The 19,833-nt window shown below is 53.6% G+C and overlaps 1 protein-coding gene across 5 annotated transcripts; it reads left to right on the forward strand.

The window, feature by feature from the left end:
• The first annotated feature begins 1,433 nt into the window (after nucleotides 1–1,433).
• On the forward strand, nucleotides 1,434–11,670 carry TAL1 (TAL bHLH transcription factor 1, erythroid differentiation factor). Of its 5 annotated transcripts, none has more exons than XM_065673405.1 (5): nucleotides 1,434–1,606; nucleotides 2,934–2,982; nucleotides 4,320–4,748; nucleotides 5,431–5,522; nucleotides 9,742–11,670. In XM_065673405.1, exons 3-5 carry the CDS (start codon nucleotides 4,324–4,326, stop codon nucleotides 10,158–10,160), a joined length of 936 nt encoding a protein of 311 aa, XP_065529477.1. In that variant the 5' UTR covers nucleotides 1,434–1,606; nucleotides 2,934–2,982; nucleotides 4,320–4,323; the 3' UTR covers nucleotides 10,161–11,670. The 5 variants fall into 5 exon arrangements, with proteins under 5 accessions (XP_065529477.1, XP_065529475.1, XP_065529476.1 ...); XM_065673404.1 differs by having other exon boundaries at nucleotides 1,436–1,606; nucleotides 2,934–3,083; XM_065673403.1 differs by lacking the exon at nucleotides 2,934–2,982.
• The last annotated feature ends 8,163 nt before the right edge of the window (nucleotides 11,671–19,833 follow it).

Genomic DNA, 19,833 nt, shown 5'->3' on the forward strand with positions numbered 1-19,833 from the left:
CGGCACCGGGATGTGGGGGGGGATCACTGGAAACCTCTCCCACGGCCGCGTCCAGAGCGGGAGGTCGAGGGGAAGGAGTGAAAGGAAGAATAACAGCTCCGGCATTTCCCCCTGCGGGAGGGCGTGCAGGTGGCGGGGACACAATAGCGGCCCCGCGGCCCCCCGGGCCCGCACGGCAGGTGCGGCCGGTGCTCACCGCCCCACCGCCGGACGGGGCCGCCGCTTCTCCCCCTCGGCCCGGAGCCGCAGCCTCTCCCCAGTCCCCCAGCAGGGACCGCGGGGCGGCCCCGGAGGGGCTCAGCCCTGGCCCGCTCCTCCCTGCCCCACTCCGGCAGAGATTTCGTTGAGTTTGGGCTGCCCGGGCAGGCCGATGCCCTGAGCTACGGAAACTGCTCCTGCCGCTGGCTGTGGGACCGCTTTACCTGGGGGTGTCCGGACCCAGGACCCTCCATCAGCCCCTACCTCTCCCCAGTGCTCATAGAGGGAGCCTCTTGCAATTTGGGAAGGGTTTCAGAGGCTTTCGGGAGCCACGTCGGGCACCCCGCACCCCCCGCAGCTCCCATACACTGCCGCGATGGCGAGGGCCGGGGGTATCCCTGTCCCCGGTCCCGTCCCCGTCCCCTCTGTCCCGGATCCCTCCGCGCTTGGGCAGAGCCCCAGCCCCGACGGGGCGCGCAGCCGGTCCCAGCCCCCGAGCCCCACCGGCTGCCCCGTACCACTTCGGGCTCTTTCTCCCCTTCCCCAGAGCTCTCTCCTCCAGGAGCCGAGCTCTCACCTCCGTTCGCACCCCAAATTCCCCGAGGGCGAGGGGTACCAATACGCATTCCGCTCCCTATCCCCCAGCCCTGCAGGGATGCTCGGCCTCCCCGGCTGAGACAAGGAGCTCACCCCAATTTATTTGTTCATCGAAAACCCCCACTGTGGGGGGAGGAAGGCTGGGAACGGGGCCACTTCCCTCCAAAACATCTCCTCTGCGTGTGCTTTATTTACCTCCTCATGTCCCAAAGCAGCCCACACCCCTTCCCTCTCTCTCAGCGTCTCCAACAATTTATTTTGGCTCATTAAATTTAATTAAGAACGGAGTCGGTTTTCCATATTTAATAATAAAAAAAAAAAAAAAAAAGAAAAAAAAAATAAAAACAGGGGCATAATAACCTCCAAGAGGACCGAAATAAAGAATTGCCATTCAGACGCGGGCAGCCACAGTGCAATTTTTTATTACTCGCTTTTTTTTTTTCGCAGTGTCTTTTTAAGAGCATCTAAGCACACACACATAAAAAGCTAGAAGGCATGCATTCCGGAGTTATTCCTATGCATATCCCTGCAATAATTTTCCGCTTTCCTTCGATAAAATTGCCAAATAATAATGAATCATTTCATAAATAATGGGTTTAGAAGCTTATCAGGGCAGGCGGGCCACTGCTGGGGTTTTATCTCTCTCGGCCACATTGCAGTAGTGTTCCGCTCTCCATACTAAATAGGAAACTGGACGTGATGTGGAATTAGAGCCTACCCAGCTGAAGCCACCCAACACTTACTACAAATATAGCCGCGATGCGTAGGCCACAAAATGGCTCCACTCACTTTTCCCAATGAAAAGCAAATGGTGAGTAGAGAGGAATCCGGCCCTGCAGGGAGTGGAGGGGCAACGGGAGGGTTTTGGGGGGTTCGGGGGGCAATGAGGGGTGCTAGGGGGGGCTTCTGCCCCAGGTAAAAGACAGGCGATAGGGGGGAAAAAACCCAAATCTTTTCCGCGGTTGGGTGTTAGGTTTTAATCTTTTTTTCTTCTTCTTTGATGCGGGTGGGTGAGGAAGAGAACACGCTTTGCCCTTGGAAACTGTGGGGTGCGCCCCCCAACCGAATCCTCCGGGACCCCCGGGCATGGAGGAGCCGGGGGGAAGCGCCCACCAGGCCCGGCTTGCCCAACCCCTCCGGGGGGGAACGGGTTACCCTGCCCTAGCCCTGCCGCTGGCCAGGGGCTGATGGCTTCTTCCCGAGGGGGGTCCCCCATGTTTCGCTCCCTCCAGCCCCTCCGCTCGGGGGCAATTTCCCTCCAAAGGGCCGGCAGGAGAGGTGCGCTTCGGGGCTGGAAATTTCCTGCCGATCCGCTGCTGGAAAACAAAAGGATTTTGCATAGCAGACACCAGCGGGCGGGCAGTTAATGCCTTCCCCCCCCCCCCCCCCATTTTTAAACGAAATCACCCCAAATATCGGCAAAACACCGCGGGTGTCGTTGCGGGTTTGTGTATTTCGTTGTTAACGAAAACGGCAGGAGACGCCATCGGGATTCATTCGTGTTCTGCGAAGGGAAAACCCGTATTTTTCATGATTTTATTGGAGCGGCGGGGGGGGGAACCGGCCTCGCCTTCCTGTTGATCAGCGGCAGGAGCGGGCTCACCCCGCCGGCGGCCCGGCCCCGGCCGTCGCGGCCCCTCGGTCGGGAGCGCCGCCGGTACCCGGCCCCTTTAGGGATTCAGTTTGCCCCTGGAGGAATTGGATTTTCCAGCCGGGCGTGGGGAAACGCCAACGCCGTTTCTCCCTTCCGAGCCCAACGGGAGAAAAACAACCCCGTCTCCGGCCCCGTCTGGGATTTCCTCCCGGGGAGACCGGCCTTGCAATGTGTCCAAAACCCGCCCAATTCGCCCCAAATAGAGGCTTTATTTTTTCCTTATTCTTTTTCCTTTTCAACATATTGACTTTCTCCCCGCCGGGCCGTGGCCGCCGCGTGTTGTGGCCCCGTAGGGGAGGCAGTGGCAGTGTGGGGGGGACCCGGTGGTGGCCGCTGTTCCCCCACCCCGTAACAGGGGCCACCCCGGGGTGTCGTCCCCTCCTTCCCTCTCCCCTGCACCCCTCTCTCCCATTGATCTCGGGCAATCCGGGCCCATGAGATCCACCCTCTCCTCTTTTTCTCCCCCTCCTTCTCTTCCTCCCAGGATTTAGCAGTTTTATCCCGGTGCGGGTGTCCTTCCTCCCTGTAAAGTCGTAAGTACCTTGAGGTGGGAGGAGTAAATTCAGCCTGACACCGAGAGCGCTTTTGTTGAAACAGGAGAGACTTGCGGTGTCCCTACTTAAATATGACACATGTGAGTAATCTCTTCCTATACAATATCGGAATAGGCAATTAGATTTTTCTTTCTCCAAGGCTGGAGGGGAGGGGGCTGGAAGGCAGGCACAAAGCTTGTGTTTCTTTAGGTTGGGCGGTGGGGGGTTATTTTTTCCCTGAGAGATGGTGAGATATGGCCAAAAACCGGGTTTTCTCTCGCAATTCAGCCCAGCAGAAACGAGTCAAAAAATGCCCGAGGCAAAGGAGCGAGAAGGATGGGGAGGAGATCTGCTGTGTAGCAGCTCCCTGCTCCACCAAGATCCCTATTTATAAGGGGGAAAAGGAATAATAATCACAAAATAGAACGAGAGAGGGTTTGGAATAAAGAGCACCGCAATAATCGCGCTACCGCTGCCTGCCCGCGGCGCGAGGTGCCCTGTCGCGACAGTATTCGTTCTATAGGCGAAAGGGGACGATGATGGTGCGCGGCCGGAGGGCTGCTCCGCGCCGGGCCCCTTCCTCCTTCCTGCGGTAGCGAATGCGCGGGGGGATTGACTCCGCCACGGGTCGCTTTAACCCCCTCTCCCCCAAAAAGCGGCTCCAGGTGTATTTCGCTGGTTTAAATATAGCAGCAATAATAAATAAAACGGGAGGAGAGGCTATCGCTCATGAGGCCGCAGCCGGCAGGCCGGGCTGCCGTAGGGCTAACTCAGCTGAGAGGGAATGCCGCCGGGCCCCCAGAACAGGGAGAAATCCCTCAGCCGGGGGGGACTGAGCCTCCTGGTTTCCCCATAGAGCTTAATACCCGGGTCCTGGCTGAGCCCTTCTCGATGCATCACATCACGCCCTCCGGTGGTGTCACCCGTCCGCGTGTAGCAGCGTAAACCGCCGCGGATGCGGAGTGGGGTGTATGTGTGTACTGAGGGTGTCCGGCCCGGCTGCCCACCGTGCGGGACCGGAGCGCTGTGCGACGTCAAGGGGCCGCACGGTCCCGCGAGGCTCCGTGACGTCACGGCAGGGCCGGGGCGCCTCGTGACGTCACGGCTCCGCACGGCTCGGCGGCGTGGCCCCTCGGCCCCTCTCGCAACGGTGACGGTGCCCGTCCCACCGCAAACTCCAACCGATCCGGGCTGATCAAGTGCGTGCCCCACCGCCTTCACCCCCATTTCTCGCCGTCGAAGCTCCAGCCCGTCGGGGCGGTGTCCGGGGCGGGTACATCACCCTCCCCTTCTTCCCATAGCGGGGGGCCGCCCCTCACCGCTGCCTCTCTCCGCAGGACGATGGACAGGCCGCCCGCCCCGCCGCCCCCCAGTGACCCCCGCGATGCCCGCCCCCCCCGGCGGCACGACTCGGAAGCGGAGAACACGAGCGAGACGGAGAGCAGCCGCGGGGGCATGGAGGCGCCGGCGGACCCCCAGCTGCTGCTCAACGGGGCGGCCAAGGAGGCGGGCCGGCCCTCCCCCGGGCCCCCCGCCGCCCCTGTGCCCGTCATCGAGCTGGTGCGCCGGGGGGGCTCCCTGGACATAAAAAGCCGGGAGGCGGCGGGAGAGGCGATGCAGAGAGCGCCGGGTGCTGAGCCGTGCCGCGCCGCCGAGGCTGCCTGCGAGGCCCGCATGGTGCAGCTGAGCCCTCCCGCACTCCCGCTGCAGCCCCCCGGCAGGGCCATGCTCTACAACCTGGGCCAGCCGCTGGCCACCATCAACAGGTCCGTGTCTACCCCATCCCACCCCACTTCACTTTCGGAGGGGGACCCTCGGAGCGGCTCTCCGAGGGATCCACGGGGCTTGGAGACAGGGAGCGAGGGAGGCAACGGAGGGAGGGAAGAGGGTGGCAGCAACAGCAGCATCCCTTCCTCCGTGAGGGGCTCGGCGCTTAGTCATCGCGGGTTTGCATGCAACTTTGCAAAGGAAGAGAGGGGGGAAAAATAACCCGAAACGAAAAAAAAGGGTGGGGGAAAAAAAAAAGAACAAAAAATATGAAAAAAAGAAAATAACAAAACCCCTAAAAAATCAGGGTAGAAACTCTCTGGGCAGAACAGAGGGGTCAGTCAGTAAAGTTGGCACTTGTCAAGAGCGGGTTTAGATCCTCGGAGCTATCCGGGATCGCTTCATCCTTCGCTGAGTCCCGCAAACAAGCCCAAAGGATGGAAAACGCTCTCCCCGGAGCCCGCTGTCACCCAGGGGTGCGATGTGTGAATGTGCCCGACGGCTGCGGGGCAGAGAGCGGCGGCAGGGGGTGGGTTTTGCCCCGGAGGCGGTGCGTGTCGTGTCGCAGCGCGACTCCAGGCTCGATTCGTGAGTCGTGAGCTCCCCGGAGGTCACGGAGCAGCTCGACCCGTGCCGGGGGTGCTGGTATGTCCTCACGGTCCTTCTGCCCTTCTTTTGCAGCGGGTTTTTCGGCGAACCCGACACCTTCTCGATGTACGGCAGCAACCGAGTGAAGAGAAGACCGTCACCCTACGAAATGGAGATCACCGACGGTGAGAGCATTTTGCCCCAGTGCTCGCTTTTAGGGGGGGTGTCCTGTCTGCTGAAGGGGGCAAGCTGCTGAAAACCTTAAATGGTAAAAGGGGAATAAGGGCAGCTCCCCCCGGTGCAGCAGAACCCGGATCTGTCCCCTGCTTGTGTCCAGTAGCACGCTCGGTGGATTCGCTTTCACGCAGCAAAGAGTTTAATATATGGTGGTTAAATCCCTGTCCTGCACATTGCTTAGAGAGTAAATCCGAAGGAAGGCACTAAACTTAAGTCTTTCTGGAAGTGTTGAGGCTCGACCAGGGCCGTGCTGTGTTTGTAAACCGTTTCACCAGGAGACGTTTGTAACGCAGAACACGGATCTGGGCAGAAAGATACAACCTGCCTTTAAAGTGCCTTTAAAGCAGAGAGAAACGCGCGCTAGTCTGCGGGGTCGCAATGGGATTGTTGTCCGTCCCTTTGCACCTTCTCTGCACTGTGATTCTGCGATATATCCGCAAGCTGCTGTGGTCTGCCCTGGGGGAAATCCCGTGTCTGGTCTTGTGGAAGAGCAGATGTGGAGGGTGACAGGCTGGTGCCCGAGCAGAGATCCCGGGTGCGGGGGGATCCCTGTCGGACTGGCAGGATAATTTCAAAGGGAGGGAGGGAGAAGGCAGGGCAGGATCCCGCTTCCCGCTCCTGTTTGCACGTGGAAGGCTGACACGCTCACATATGCAAAGTCAACAGCCCGTGCAAACGCGATCCATCCAAACTGCGTTTCCTCTTTAGCAGTTGTAAACGCTGTATTTCAGTTGCTGGACAAATGATTTTCCTTCTTTCTAGCTAGCCGTCCCTTTCCTTCCACCCGGCTGATCTAAAATCAGATCAAATCATAAACCGCATCACTCTAAAATAACACAGTCCGAAATGATGGGCTCAGGGCATTATCTGCGCTCATCAGACTCTCTCTCCCGGCTCCCTGCTCTCCTCCATCCCCTTAGTGCTTTCATCCCGCAGCCCCGTGGGGCCGGGTTGCCTCAGCCCCCGGCACACGAAGGTCTTTTTGTCTGGATTTCCATTCAGAGGCTTAACGGTTACGATGAAAAGTCCATCAAATCACGGTGTCTCACTAAACCTTTTGAGTCGCTACTGAATTAGAAATTAAGGATATTTGGCTGTAACCAAGTTTTTGCATATGAGCTTTATAATGCAGGTGCGTAGATCAAGCCCAGTCCTGCACATTCTGGCTCTTGTAAATTTCCAAGACTCTGCTCTGATTTTTCTGGGGGAAAATTGGTATCATCAGAGAGATGATGCTGCCTAAACGGGCGCGATTTGCAGGGATGTGCATCCCGTGCTGAGGAATCCGTGTGGTCTGCCGGTCTTTGCTCATCGCTCTGATGGTCACCTGCCGGCTGACATCTGCGGCACACTGAGCATCGCTCCTGCCGGTCCTCAGCCCCCAGGACCTGCAGAGGGGCAAGAGAGTCTTCACAGGCACTTGCTGTTCGGTTTCCTCTGTAAGGAAACAAATGGTGGTTTTATTGCAGCTATTTATTTATCTTTTTCGGGGAAAGTTCGATGCATTGAGTATCTTCTTTAAAAATAGATGTAAATGGAGCTAAAAATGTTTAAAAGTGTCTGCAAGGATATTCCGGAGCTTTGGAAGTTCATCTTTTTATTAGTATTCATCAGATCTCTGATTACGATTATAAAAGCATCTCTCAGTCAATTGGAACAAAATCCAGGCAAAAATTCTCAGCTGACTGCTTGAATTAATTATAAATCAAGTTTCTTTATGAGAAATGATTCTCTTCTGTTATAACACAGCTATGGGGCATTTTGCATTTCTCCATTGCCTGATGTGTTTTGGCCAGAACCCGATCCTTTTCTAAAAGGCAGGTTTAATTCAGTTGTTGCAGGAATCAAAAACGTGAGTGGTGTCAGCGTTATGCTGGTGCTTGGCGTGGGTGCTCCTGGATGAAAACGAACAGGTCTTTTTTCTGCTTTCTGGTGTATTTATGAATAGATGCCTCTTAGTCAGCAGCTTTCAGTGAATAGATGCATGTTTGGAGCCTGTGAAGACTGGAAATAACTTGGGGTTTATTTTTGAAATAAACAGTATCCATTTTCTTTTTTTCACTTCATCCTCTGAAGAGGTTTTAAGCTGCATTTCCTTCTGGATTTAAGGCTGGTTGCTTTGTTTTGTCTGGAAAGAGCATTGACGTGTCAAAACCGCTGGATTATTGTAGTAGGTTGTGGCACATACTCCACTGCCTTACTAGCAGTGCCTGGTGTTGAAGTCCTCTTGGTCCCCACCTTCACCACGACTCTGTGACACAGCGGTTTGTGCACATCAGGGACAAGAAACCTTCCCTTTCCATGAGCTTTTGCACATTAATTCATAGAAAGGGCAAGTATGTGCTGTTTGGGAGTGGAAAATTACCTTCATTAAAGCATCAGACTGGGATCTTAGAGATGAGTTTCTCACACCCTCCAGCTTATCCCGGCGGCTCTTTGTGATTTTGGGGGACTCCCTGCTCCTGAGCATGCTGCAAGAAGTGAGTTGTATGTCTGCTCATACACTGGAGAAGCCAGTAGCTTTAATCTGGCTGCTTGGGAGTATGTCCCCACACAAACCCTGTGGTGGGGGTGTTTGTGTACTGTTGTGCTGGCCCAAAGGGGCTCAAGTTTCCCCTGCAGGGAGGAAAGTGTGATGGTGTTTAATCAGCTGGAATGTAGATCCCTCTTCTCACATTGTGGCTGGTAGGATCTGTCAAGGTGCAGCCTGACTAAGATGCCTCCGAAATCCCGTCTGTTCAGCTGCTCTGCCACAGTCAAGGGTGTAAGAATATCGATGTTTAAACGCCTTACCTCTCCCCACCCCACCCGCCCCCCAGATGCTGGTTTCACTGGGTGATGGCAGAGCTATGGCTTAAGCTGCTCACCATGGCCAGGGACTTCCTCCCACCAGGATGGAGGAGATAGGCAAGTGTATCAGAGTGGGGGCTACAGGGGAGAGATGGTGTAGATGGGAGTACCCTCAGCCTGCCCTTTGGCACATGACTCATCAATGTGTCATTTCCGAGTCTCTGCTTCATACTTTATGGTTTTCATTGTACGTGATGTTTCTCATGCTGTGCGACTTTCTGCTATGGTTATTCTCCCAGCCTTTCATGACACTGATGTGTCCTTCCACTGTTGGTATCTCCTGGAAGTGAGGATGGAATGGGTGTAATAGTAAAACCATCTTACAGTAGTGTCTGCTTACACGAACTGGTTTGCATGGACCCAAGGTACTCCTGTAGCACAGTACATTTGGGTAGAGATGTTTTTGGGTCTCTTCGAACACAGAGACAATGTCTTGCCTGTGCCAACAGGAGTTACTCTGGTGATCTGGAAGGAGAACTGGTGTATTTTGTGCATCCATGCTGTGTAACATGCACTGTCAGAAATACGGCTGTAAAATTACAGGGCTTTATCTGTAATTCACATGTAACAGCCAAATGGATACACCTCCATCAGTTTAGAGTCCTTCTCTAGTGTCAGATAGGGGGTCTTAGCCCTGCAGCACTTCTATGCAGAGAGAGCAGGCGGTCTTCAGGTCAACTGTGAAACTGCTTCATTCCCCACTCACGACCACCCTTCCAGCAAGGACACTGCTTTCATGCTGTGGGTCGCCTATTCTTATTGCTACAGGGTGAATCCTGCCACCCCGTTTCATACAAAACACCCAGAGGGCTGGTGGCAATCCTATGGTCCCTGTTAGCTCTGGATCCTGTCTATATTAGGGAAGATCTCTGGATCTTAGAGTTGCTGAAGCCTCTGGTCACCCTAATTTCTTCCTGTCCCAATGGTATGTCCTTAAGACACTTCTGGGATACAAAATAAACCCATCTAGTCAGATAAACTTTAAATAGGATCTTTGTTGCTGAGATACCTTTGCTGATGAGCTGAGATACCCTAAAAATACAGCAGCCTTCTGCACGTGTCATGGCCAAAGCCTTCCTCCGTGGAGAGGTAAATTTAGGCATCTCAAGGGACATCTAAAAAGACACAACTCCGTTTTAGCCTTCCAGTGCATTGAAGAGAAATTACGGCTACCTCAGCTCATCAGGTTAGCTGAAAATCCCTGTTTCACTGCTTTGCTGACATGACGAAGATAAATTGGTTAATTTGGGTTAATTCAGCAAAGTAGTAAACGACCTTTTTTGGCCTGCTCCTAATTCTTCATGGTTGCAATTGCAGGTCCTCATACGAAAGTGGTTCGTCGCATTTTTACCAACAGCCGGGAGAGGTGGAGACAGCAGAACGTCAATGGGGCCTTTGCAGAGCTTCGCAAGCTCATCCCTACCCACCCGCCCGACAAAAAACTCAGCAAGAACGAGATCTTACGCCTGGCTATGAAATACATCAACTTCCTGGCCAAGCTGCTCAACGACCAGGAGGAAGAAGGAAACCAAAGGGGCAAAGTGAACAAAGACTCTGGGATAGTCCAGGAAGACCTCCTGCAGGACATGTTGTCTCCTAACTCTAGCTGTGGAAGTTCTTTAGATGGAGCAGCAAGCCCGGACAGCTTCACGGAAGAGCACGAAACACTAGATTCGAAGCACACGCGGAGCCTGCACCACGCCATTCTCCCTGTAGAAGGCAACGCGCAGCGGTGATGACGTTCCGCATCGCTCCCAAAACACCAATGGGGAAGGCGAGACCTGAGATGCGAGTGCTGGAATTAGTGCCTGTGGGATTAGTGACTCTGCCTTTCCCCATGGGCTCCCTGTCCTTCCCAGCCCGGGATGGAGCAGCCGGCACGTTGGCTGAGGACAAGACCAACCTAGATGGACGTTCAGTATTCAGGTACGTGATCGTACAAAGAAGAAAAGCGTTGAAGTCATCTTCATTGTACATACTGCTCATGATGTGACTCTGTGGAGGGGAAGGAGACATGGCCAGCACCTCTCCAGCATTTAGAGGGCTTTCAGACCGTTGGACGACCGTTGCTTTTGAACAGTCGCCTGGTTGAGACGTGAAACTCCTCTTTCACTGATGGCAGAGGCCACTGATGCTTTCCAGCTCCACGTGGCACTGGAGACTGCTGAACCCTGCCACTGCTGCAGCATTTCTTCCGTGGCTTATACAAGTGGTCTGAGCAGGAGCTGGGCCCACGTGCTCCTGCTGTCCGAGAGCTTTTGACTGTATCTTTTTAAAGAGGTGAAAAAACACTCTCAGCAAAAGGACTATTAAAAGGATTAAGACTATTTCTTTTCCTCTCTTTTATTTTTCTTTTTTCTTTTTTATTTCTTTTTTATTTCCTTTCTTCCTTCCCCTTCTACCTAACTTCTGATTGTTTGGGGTTGTTGTATTTATGACCTGGAATTACTTCTGTTTAACGCTGTCATGCAGTATCCACTGAATGAAAAGGTACATAGGTGTTTTCTCCTGCTCTCCCAGTCCCTGATTCTTCTGTTGGTAATGCTCAGCGGATAAGCTCCAGGCGTGTTGCAGCCTCCTGGAGTTTTCCCAGTGGTTTCTGTAGGGCCAGAGCTTCTCTCAAGGAAAATGAATTGAAAAAGGAAAGAAAAATAAACAATTGGTAGTGAAGCATCCCCTTGGACCGGGGGATTTTTTAATCCAACAAGCAACAAAAAGGCAAAATGGGTTGATGATGCATCAACAGTGTGCGTGTACATAGGGTTATAAAGGGGTTTAATGGTATGCTTTGGATTTTTTGGTTTTATTGTATGAAAATGGTGGTGGTTCAGCTGTGTAAATGCCTGCAGGCTGGACTACAGTGCTGGATTTATTCTGGTGATAGGAAGGTCTTTGCTGCCCAAGGCTGGTAGGAGCCCATAGCCTCTCCGAATCCTGGGGGGGAAGCACTAAGAGCAGAGGTGGGATTAGCCTCCATTCTCGAGTACTTGGATTGATACAAAATTGATGCCTGTGACAGAGCTGATCCTCTGATCCCTGTTGCCTGCCCAGGAGGGCATTTGGGAGACAAAAGGACTGGGGAGCAGGAGGCTGCTGCTGGGAGCTGAGGACCACACCATGCCATCACCACTGCATCAGGCCCATCTCTCACATGATGCCTGATGGAACAATTGCCCCAAGCCTATCCTCCCCCTCTGCAGATATGTCAAGGCACAGAACTCTCTACCATGCTACAGTAAAAAATAACCCAAAATCCATAAACAGCCTTTGGAAGGGAAAAAGTCCTTTAAGCGGGGACATCTTCCACCGCATTCATCCCTTTTCAAGGGTGCTGAGGTACAAGGGAACACAGAGGATTTGGGTGGGTGTCTGCAAGCCCATCCCAGGCTTAATTTAGAGCCCTGTCATTTCTGTCCCCGGTTGGTTTTAATGTCTCTTTGTAAATAATATGTGGGAGGTTGGCACGTTAGGTGGAATTGCCTGGGAAGCGGTCCTGGTCCAAGCAAGGGTTTCCAACACAGACCTCAAACCCTCCAAAACTATCAACCTCTTCTATCTTAAATTGAGGAAAAGGAGGAAAACTCCTTCCTGGGTCCAGAACACCCGTGCATGGGGGCTTTCTTACTAAAGGTGGTCCACGGAGAGGTGCTGGCAGGTGATGGAGTGATGCTGAGGAAGAGGCTTGGGCTGGTCCCAGCATGAGGGGTAGGGGAGACTGGCAGGAAGAGGCCCTCTGGTCACACAGGGAAGGTGTTCTTGGTTTTCAGCATTCAAAATAACCATGGGGTGGGTGGGGGTTTTACCCCCTTTTTATTAAACTATTGCAGGAAAAATCACAGACACTCAGAAATTCCTCATTCCCCACAAATTTATAGTTATTATTCTTTATCTTTTTGGTAGCTGAACAGTTGGGAAAATGGTACAACCTTGGTGGCACCCCCCATCACCCCCATGCACACACGTGCCTGCTCGTAGCCCTTAGCAGGCGCACAATAGATCTCCCAGGGTATGTACAGTTGTACTTTAATCGTGATTTGAATGGTACATTTCCTCTGCCCACCTCTCCTCCTGCCTGCTTCATCTCTCGCTGTATGGACCACCGCTCCCCCCGTTTCTGTTGGAAGCAGTGCTCCAGGGCAATGATGTACGGTGTGAGTGAATTCCCACCTTACGACTTTTGGTTGGTTGATTTCGGCCCCAACCCTTTCTCTGCCAACCTTCCCCTTGGATTTCTGCATTTTTTCTGCAGAAACGAAGTAACCAGACCTGGTACCCTGAGTCTCAACCCACTGTGGATGTGCTATTTAGCAAAACACATTTGTTGTAATGTGTGTGTATATATAAATATATATATATAATGAATATATCAAGAATATTTCTAAATAAAGTTTTACAAAGCAGCCTCCACTCGCTGTCTGCCTCTCTCCCACCTCACAGCTCAGCTCTTTGCTATCTCATTGCTGGGCACTGTGGGGCGATGATGCCAGGATGGCCCATCCCCAGCTATCAAAAGCCATAAACAGGCAGCAAAAGCCTTGCTGAAGGATCTGCTGATGTTTTCCCTTGCTTGGCTCACGCTGTCCAGCCAGGGCTGGGCTTTTGCAGAGAGAGTAGGAGGGAGGAAGAGCGTGTGGGGCCGGCAGGAAGGAAGACGGGTGGCAAAGCAAACCCCCCCCCCGCAGGCCAGAGCTACCAGCCACCACTGCGTCACCCCCAGTGTGCTGTTTGCAGGTCCCCCAAAAGCTCTGATGGCTTTTTCCCCTCTTTTATCAAGGGGAACGGTGTGAGGAGGGGGCTAACAGGGACCATGCTGCTTCCCTTCTCACCATGGCAAGTATTTGGCCATGATTTTATGACTAATGATGGTAATTCCTCTTTTTTTAGAAGAGAAAAAAGAAGTTGCTATCACAGCCATGTGCATAAATACATTAAACCCCAACTGAGCTGGTAACATTAGTTAGGGAGTGTTTACAGGATAAGCAGTTCATTGAATATGTGTGTGCATATATATTTTATACATATATATACACACATGACTACGGCACCATGCTGTTGATGATGGCCAACATGAAGCAGATAAACAGGAATGGTACCACAGGTTATTTTCTTGTCTTTAATTTCTATGAGTTTCAGAGTCTTTACATACTTAAACAAGATCTTTTAGAGCATCCCTTGCCTTTTCAAAGCATCCTCCCAACAGCTTAGCTGCTAAACTCTCCTCACACCCAGCACCCCATCATCGAATTCTTGCTTTTAAAGTGTCTGGGTGACATTTCCCCATGGGTGAAAGCAGGGGACGCTTCTCAGGCTCCAACCTGGGGTATGCAGGGAGCCCCGTTCAGGCTCAGCCCTAAACTAGGGACCCAGGAGGCCCCCACAGCCTGACCAAGCAAAGCCCCTGCAGTTGGGGCCAGGCTGGTTTCCACCTCAGGCACTGGGACAAGGTGTTGGGTGGGTGTGGGGCAGTGTGGGGCTGTTGGGTGTTTATCTGGGGCTCGGTGATCACAGCCATGCAGCTGGTTTAACCCTCATACACCATCCTGCTGATAGCTCACCTACCGTTTATCTCTGTTCTTCACCGCCCAGCACTCTCCCTCCTTACATGGCCAGGGCAATTCTCCTTCCACCTCCCCCTTCTGCTTTTTTTCCTTTATTCAGTTAAAAAGTCAGGAAAATGGAAGACCCGGGGAATTACAGACCAGTCAGCCTCACCTCTGTGCCTGGCAAAATCTTGGAGCACATTCTCCTGGAAGGCATGCTAAGGCACATGAAAAACAACAAGGTGCTTGGTGACAGCCAGCATGGCTTCACTAAGGGGAAATCCTGCCTGACCAATTTGGTGGCCTTCAATGATGGGGCTACAGAACTGATGGACAAGGGTAGAGCAGTTGATGTCATCTACCTGGACTTGTGCAAAGCGTTTGACACTGTCCCACACGACATCCTTGTCTCTAAATTGGAGAGACATCAATTTGATGGATGGACTACTCGGTGGATAAAGAACTGGCTGGATGGCCGCACACAAAGAGTTGTGGTCAATGGCTCGATGTCCGGCTGGAGACCGGTAACGAGTGGTGTCCCTCAGGGATCGGTGTTGGGACCGGTCTTGTTCAACATCTTCGTCGCTGACATGGACAGTGGGATTGAGTGTGCCCTCAGCAAGTTTGCCGATGACACCAAGCTGTGTGGTTCGGTTGATACACTGGAAGAAAGGGATGCCATCCAGAGGGACCTTGACACGCTTGTGAGGTGGGCTGATGCCAGCCTTATGAAGTTCAATCACGACAAGTGCAAGGTCCTACACCTGGGTCGGAGCAATCCCAGGCACAGCTACAGACTGGGCAAAGAAGAGATTCAGAGCGGCCCTGCAGAGAAGGACTTGGGGGTGCTGGTCGATGAGAAAATGAACATGAGCCGGCTTCAGTGTGCGCTCGCAGCCCAGAAAGCAACCGTATCCTGGGCTGCATCAAAAGGAGCGTGACCAGCAGGGCGAAGGAGGTGATCCTGCCCCTCTACTCTGCTCTTGTGAGACCTCACCTGGAGCATTGTGTGCAGTTCTGGTGTCCTCAACATAAAAAGGACATGGAACTGCTGGAACAAGTCCAGAGGAGGCCACGAGGATGATCAGGGGACTGGAGCACCTCTCGTATGAAGACAGGCTGAGGATGTTGGGGCTGTTCAGCCTGGAGAAGAGAAGGCTGCGTGGGGACCTCATAGCAGCCTTCCAGTATCTGAAGGGGGCCTATAGGGATGCTGGGGAGGGACTCTTCGTCAGGGACTGTAGTGACAGGACAAGGGGTAACGGATTAAAACTTTAACAGGGGAAGTTTCGATTGGATATAAGGAGGAAATTCTTTCCTGTTAGGGTGGTGAGGCACTGGAATGGGTTGCCCAGGGAGGCTGTGAGTGCTCCATCCTTGGCAGTGTTCAAGGCCAGGTTGGATGAAGCCTTGTGTGGGATGGTTTAGTGTGAGGTGTCCCTGCCCATGGCAGGCGGGTTGGAACTGGATGATCTTGAGGTCTTTTCCAACCCTAACTATTCTATGATTCTATGATTCTATGAAAGTCCCTCATTGCCATGTTCCCTTTGCTATCAGTGAAGGGAAGAACACTCTCGAGGTGAAGGTTTCAAAACACTCCCTGCAGATACACATTTAATATAGAGCTCTAATATTTAATATATAGCTCTATAGACTATAGTAAGTTCTGGGAGGGTGCTGATGCCACCCGCACCTTGATGGGATGGTCAAAGTACATCATTCCTTATGTACACCAGTGATGGGGAGACCCTGGGAACTGCCATGCTGGGAAAGGCTCCAGGGATGTGTCCCCATCAGGGTGGCTGGTGGCCCTATGTTGGCTGTGCTGGAAGAAGCATCCTCTTTCCAGCACCTTCCTCTCCAGAGCACCTGGACCTCCCTGCTGCTCAGCCACCAAGATGCAGATGTCACAGAAGGTAGCAGGCATCATCTGCCTTTCTTTTTCTTCTTTTAAAGTAGTTTTTGAAAGCCCTTCTCACTCTTGTCTTCTGGTGGAATATTTCATTCCTTTCCCATCAAATGGTATTACTACTTTACGGCTGTGTTGTATTGCGAGGTGATGAGCACTGCTTTGTGGATTCAAATACACAGGGAAGAAAACCCAGCCCAGCCTGGTTTTTATTCTGTTTATGTAAAACAGAGAAGAAAGTTGGTAAAAGCACTTTAAGGTCCCAGTATCCACTACAGGAGGGCAATAGCCTGGGTGTCATGGTTGGCATTGCTCTAGGCCAGGACAGGGCTGGGGTTCATCTCTCACTGGTGGCACCACAAGCCTTCTGCAGCAATTTGTCTGGTAAATAGCAGTTTCTTCACAAACCTGAAGCAGGTGCACTTAAGGGTATGCTGTTCATCCACATTTCTAATGTGTCCCAGGAACCTGGTGACATTCAGGCTCCCGGTGGCAGAAAATTCCCCTGACCATTGCATGGATAGCACTGGGGAGTGAGAACAGAGGGGAAGTGGCATTGAGATAAAATTGATTCAAATAAAAATGAACTAGAGAAGGTGGGAGGGACACAACTGTACGAGACAATGAAACGAGAAAGACAAAAAACCCCCAAATCACCCCAAATTTGGACACCTTTTATTTTCAAGCCTCATTATCCGGGTTTAATTACAGCCTTTCTGGCAAAGCCATGTCGAAGGCAGCCTGCACTGGCACCCCTGCCTGGGAACACCGCTGAAGCCAAGAGCAAGGACCTGCTTCGTTAAGAGCATTCCCACATAACTGAATTAAATATGCTCACAGAAATGGCAGGACCCAAACATTCCCACCCCGGCAGGCGATGAGAAAGCTTTGCCTCTTCGCTATTACAGGCCAGTGACAACAGGAGGGAGTAATTTATGGCTCTCTGGGACTGCTCGATATGCTCCTCATCCCCAGGCTCATCCCTGACATTCCCACCACCGCACAAAGGCTGCAGCCAGGCAGCGGTGCCCAGGGGACACTGTGCTGTCACACGCAGCGAGGAGATGAGCAGCGAGCAGGATCCCTTTCTGTTCCCAGCTCTTTTCTTCCTCTCTGGTCCTCCTGCCTCTCCTTTTGCTTTATTTCTTGCTCCCTGTTCTTTTATTTCAGTATCCATACAAAAATTGGTGCTGGGGATGCTGGGATTACTCAGTGGGGCTGGACGGGACAAGATAAGGATGCTCCAAGACCTTGGGGTCTAAGGAGTGGGGACCTGCACCACTGATGGGGATGCAGGAAGCCTCCCATGAGGGGTCTAGCAGGCACTTCCAAACTCGTCCCCCCGGTAGACGTTCCTTTTCCCCTGCTCTCGGAGCTATTCTCGGCCGGCGCAGTGACCTTTCCAGGGAACAATTTACTATTGTGTTTTGGTGAAGCCCAGCCTCTATTTTTACACTCTGTTTTGCTGATGCGGGCACAGGGAGCGAGACGGGAATCCAGCAGGAAATGGGAGGGAGCGTCTGGATCATGGTTAAATCACTTTGATGTGCCGGGGCTGAGCCCAGTCAGCAGCACGTGGTGGGGCCAAGGGCTTCACTCCTTGCCCATCCCTCCAGTAAATCCTGCATGGCACCAGCTTAACTCTGCCATGCCAAGGTGGGAATGGGTCCTGCAGCAAAGGGCTTTTGGCAGAGGCCGGCAAAGCCACAATGGTATCATGTTCCTTGGTGTGTGCACCGTGCAGAGTGAAAGGCAGCTTGCTGCTGGCATTGTGCTGCTAAAGGCTTGCTGGAAACAAGGGGAGGAGGTGACTTGCTGACTGAGCTGGGAGAGGCTTGGGGACTTGCCCAAGGGTGTCCGGGAAAGCCCTGGCAGAGCATCCTGGGTTGCATCAGGTGAAGGGAGCAGACTGGCAGCAGGAGGAGGTGGCAGGTCTTTGTGTGAGGCGCTCTCGGGTGGTTCTTCCTGATGTGGGACACTGAGCTAGGCTTAAGGGGCCAAAAAATGCCAAGCATCACAGCCTAGAGTGGCTGTGCACATGCCCTGTGCACGCTGTGTCTGTGGCACGGAACACCAGCCCCTCGGACTGCAGAGGTATTGCTGGGGAGATGCCATGCCTCAGGGAAGGGACTGGGACTGCTTCCACCACCATCATCATCCGCAGCACAGCCCTTGGGGCAGGAATAGCGTCCTACTGCCCCAAGGGTTGCCCACAGGCACTAAATCCGGAGGCAAGGTCCTCCTGCATGTCCTAAGGGTCTCAACAACTGCCCAAGCAATGCTGCCTGGGAGGGCATGTGAGCAAGGAGCTGCTTTACAGCAGCTGTCCCATCTCCAAAGCACTTCACTTGCACTGCAGCAGTGACACATCCCTTCACACGCTGCTGGAGCTGAAATAAAACACATCAACACCCGTCCAGCTGTGTTTCTTGTAACCATCCAGCAATGCAGCGTTACTCCTCTGAGCACCCATCCTGCTCCATGCCTGGGAATGGTGTTGAAATGGGAGCTGGGGGTAGCCTGAGGGTGGCTGGAGCCAGTGAGCAACATGTCACTGCGGGTGTTGTGACTGGGAAGCTTGTGTGCACAGGGAGTCACAAACATTCTCCCACCCCACAAATACCTGTCCATGCACATGACAGGTAAGCATGCACACCGACTTGCTCACAAATGCATGGTCCGCGCGTTCTCACGTGTGTGGTGGTGCACGAAACGCGTTCACAACTCATTTTTGTGTGTCTCAGATCTGTGGGCACATCCACGGACGCACCTCTGAGGACATAGGCCTAAACACATATATTTGGATGGAAGTGAACACGCAGTCCTGCGTGTGTCTTCAAGCCACCCAAGCCCATGACATGCTCACACGTATGTGTCCCCAGCCCCTTGCATGCTGCCTGCAGGTGGTCCCCATCATAGAAAACACCAGGGCGGTTTTGCGTTTGGTTGCATCAGCAGGAATCACTCCGCAGCTGCTCCCTGTCTCGTCCTAGCAAACTGTTGAGCTGCCTTTTCCCTTCTTCTGTGTCAGAGAACATCAGCCCAGCCCGGATGCTTTTCCCAGGGTGTTTTCGAAGGTGACAGAAGCTTGCCCAGCGTGCCAGAGGCGACAGCCGTTGCTCCTATCTCTGCAGGCATCGGGCGGCAGGGCTGCCTGCCCTGTTCCATGGGGCCACCCTCCAGCTGCCCCGCTCTATCTGGCTGGGTGCAGGTGCCGGGGATAAGCTCCCTCAACCACCCTCAGCAGCAGCCTTCGGGCAGGGCTGGCAGGAGGGCGCTGTGAGCCGGAGCAAGCGCTGTCCCCTCCGAGGGTGACACTGCGGAGGTGGTAGTGATGCCACCATCAACACTGCCCTGCGCGCTTGTGTCTGCCTGCCGCAGGACCCCACAACCGATGTGCTCACAGTGCCGCAACCCGACGGGGCTCCCAGCGGGACGGTCCCACAGCGGGTGTCCCCCGCATCCCGAGCCCCACCACCTGACCTAGCGGCCGCGGGCACTCCCGAAGCAGCCACCTCCGGGCTAGCGCCTGCTTTGAGCGGGCCTGGGGGAGCCCCTTGTCGCCGATAAGGGGCAGATCAAGGCCGACCGCGGCACCAGCGCTTCCTGCCGGCGCGGAGCAGACGGAGCCGGAGCCGGAGCCGGCGGGGCCCGACCCCCGCCCGCTGCCCACCCGGCGCGGCGTGGCCACCGCGGCCACAGCACCGCCAGCGGCCGCCAGAGGGCGCCCCGCGACCCCTACGAGTGCGGCCCCGACGTGGGGTGAGGAAACGGGGTTTGGTTAAGGGGGTTCAGTGTGTTCTTGGGGCTTCACAAGTGATGCATGTTAAAGGCTGGCTTTCCCCCTCTTCTTTTCCCTTTTCCCTTTTTCCTCTTTTCCGTTTTCCCTTTTTCCTCTTTTCCATTTTCCCTTTGTCCTCTTTTCCCTTTTCCCTCTTTTCTGTTTTCCCTTTTCCCTTT

The sequence above is a fragment of the Lathamus discolor genome, chromosome 3 (genome assembly GCF_037157495.1).
Source record: "Lathamus discolor isolate bLatDis1 chromosome 3, bLatDis1.hap1, whole genome shotgun sequence".
In the NCBI taxonomy this organism is placed as follows: domain Eukaryota; kingdom Metazoa; phylum Chordata; class Aves; order Psittaciformes; family Psittacidae; genus Lathamus; species Lathamus discolor.

What these genes read in the sequence shown, in the direction of transcription:
- TAL1 (XM_065673403.1), top strand. An exon ending in CCGCTGGCCACCATCAACAG is followed by an intron (nt 4,749 to 5,430) that starts GTCCGTGTCTAC and finishes CTTCTTTTGCAG; the next exon opens with CGGGTTTTTCGGCGAACCCG. An exon ending in CGAAATGGAGATCACCGACG is followed by an intron (nt 5,523 to 9,741) that starts GTGAGAGCATTT and finishes TTGCAATTGCAG; the next exon opens with GTCCTCATACGAAAGTGGTT.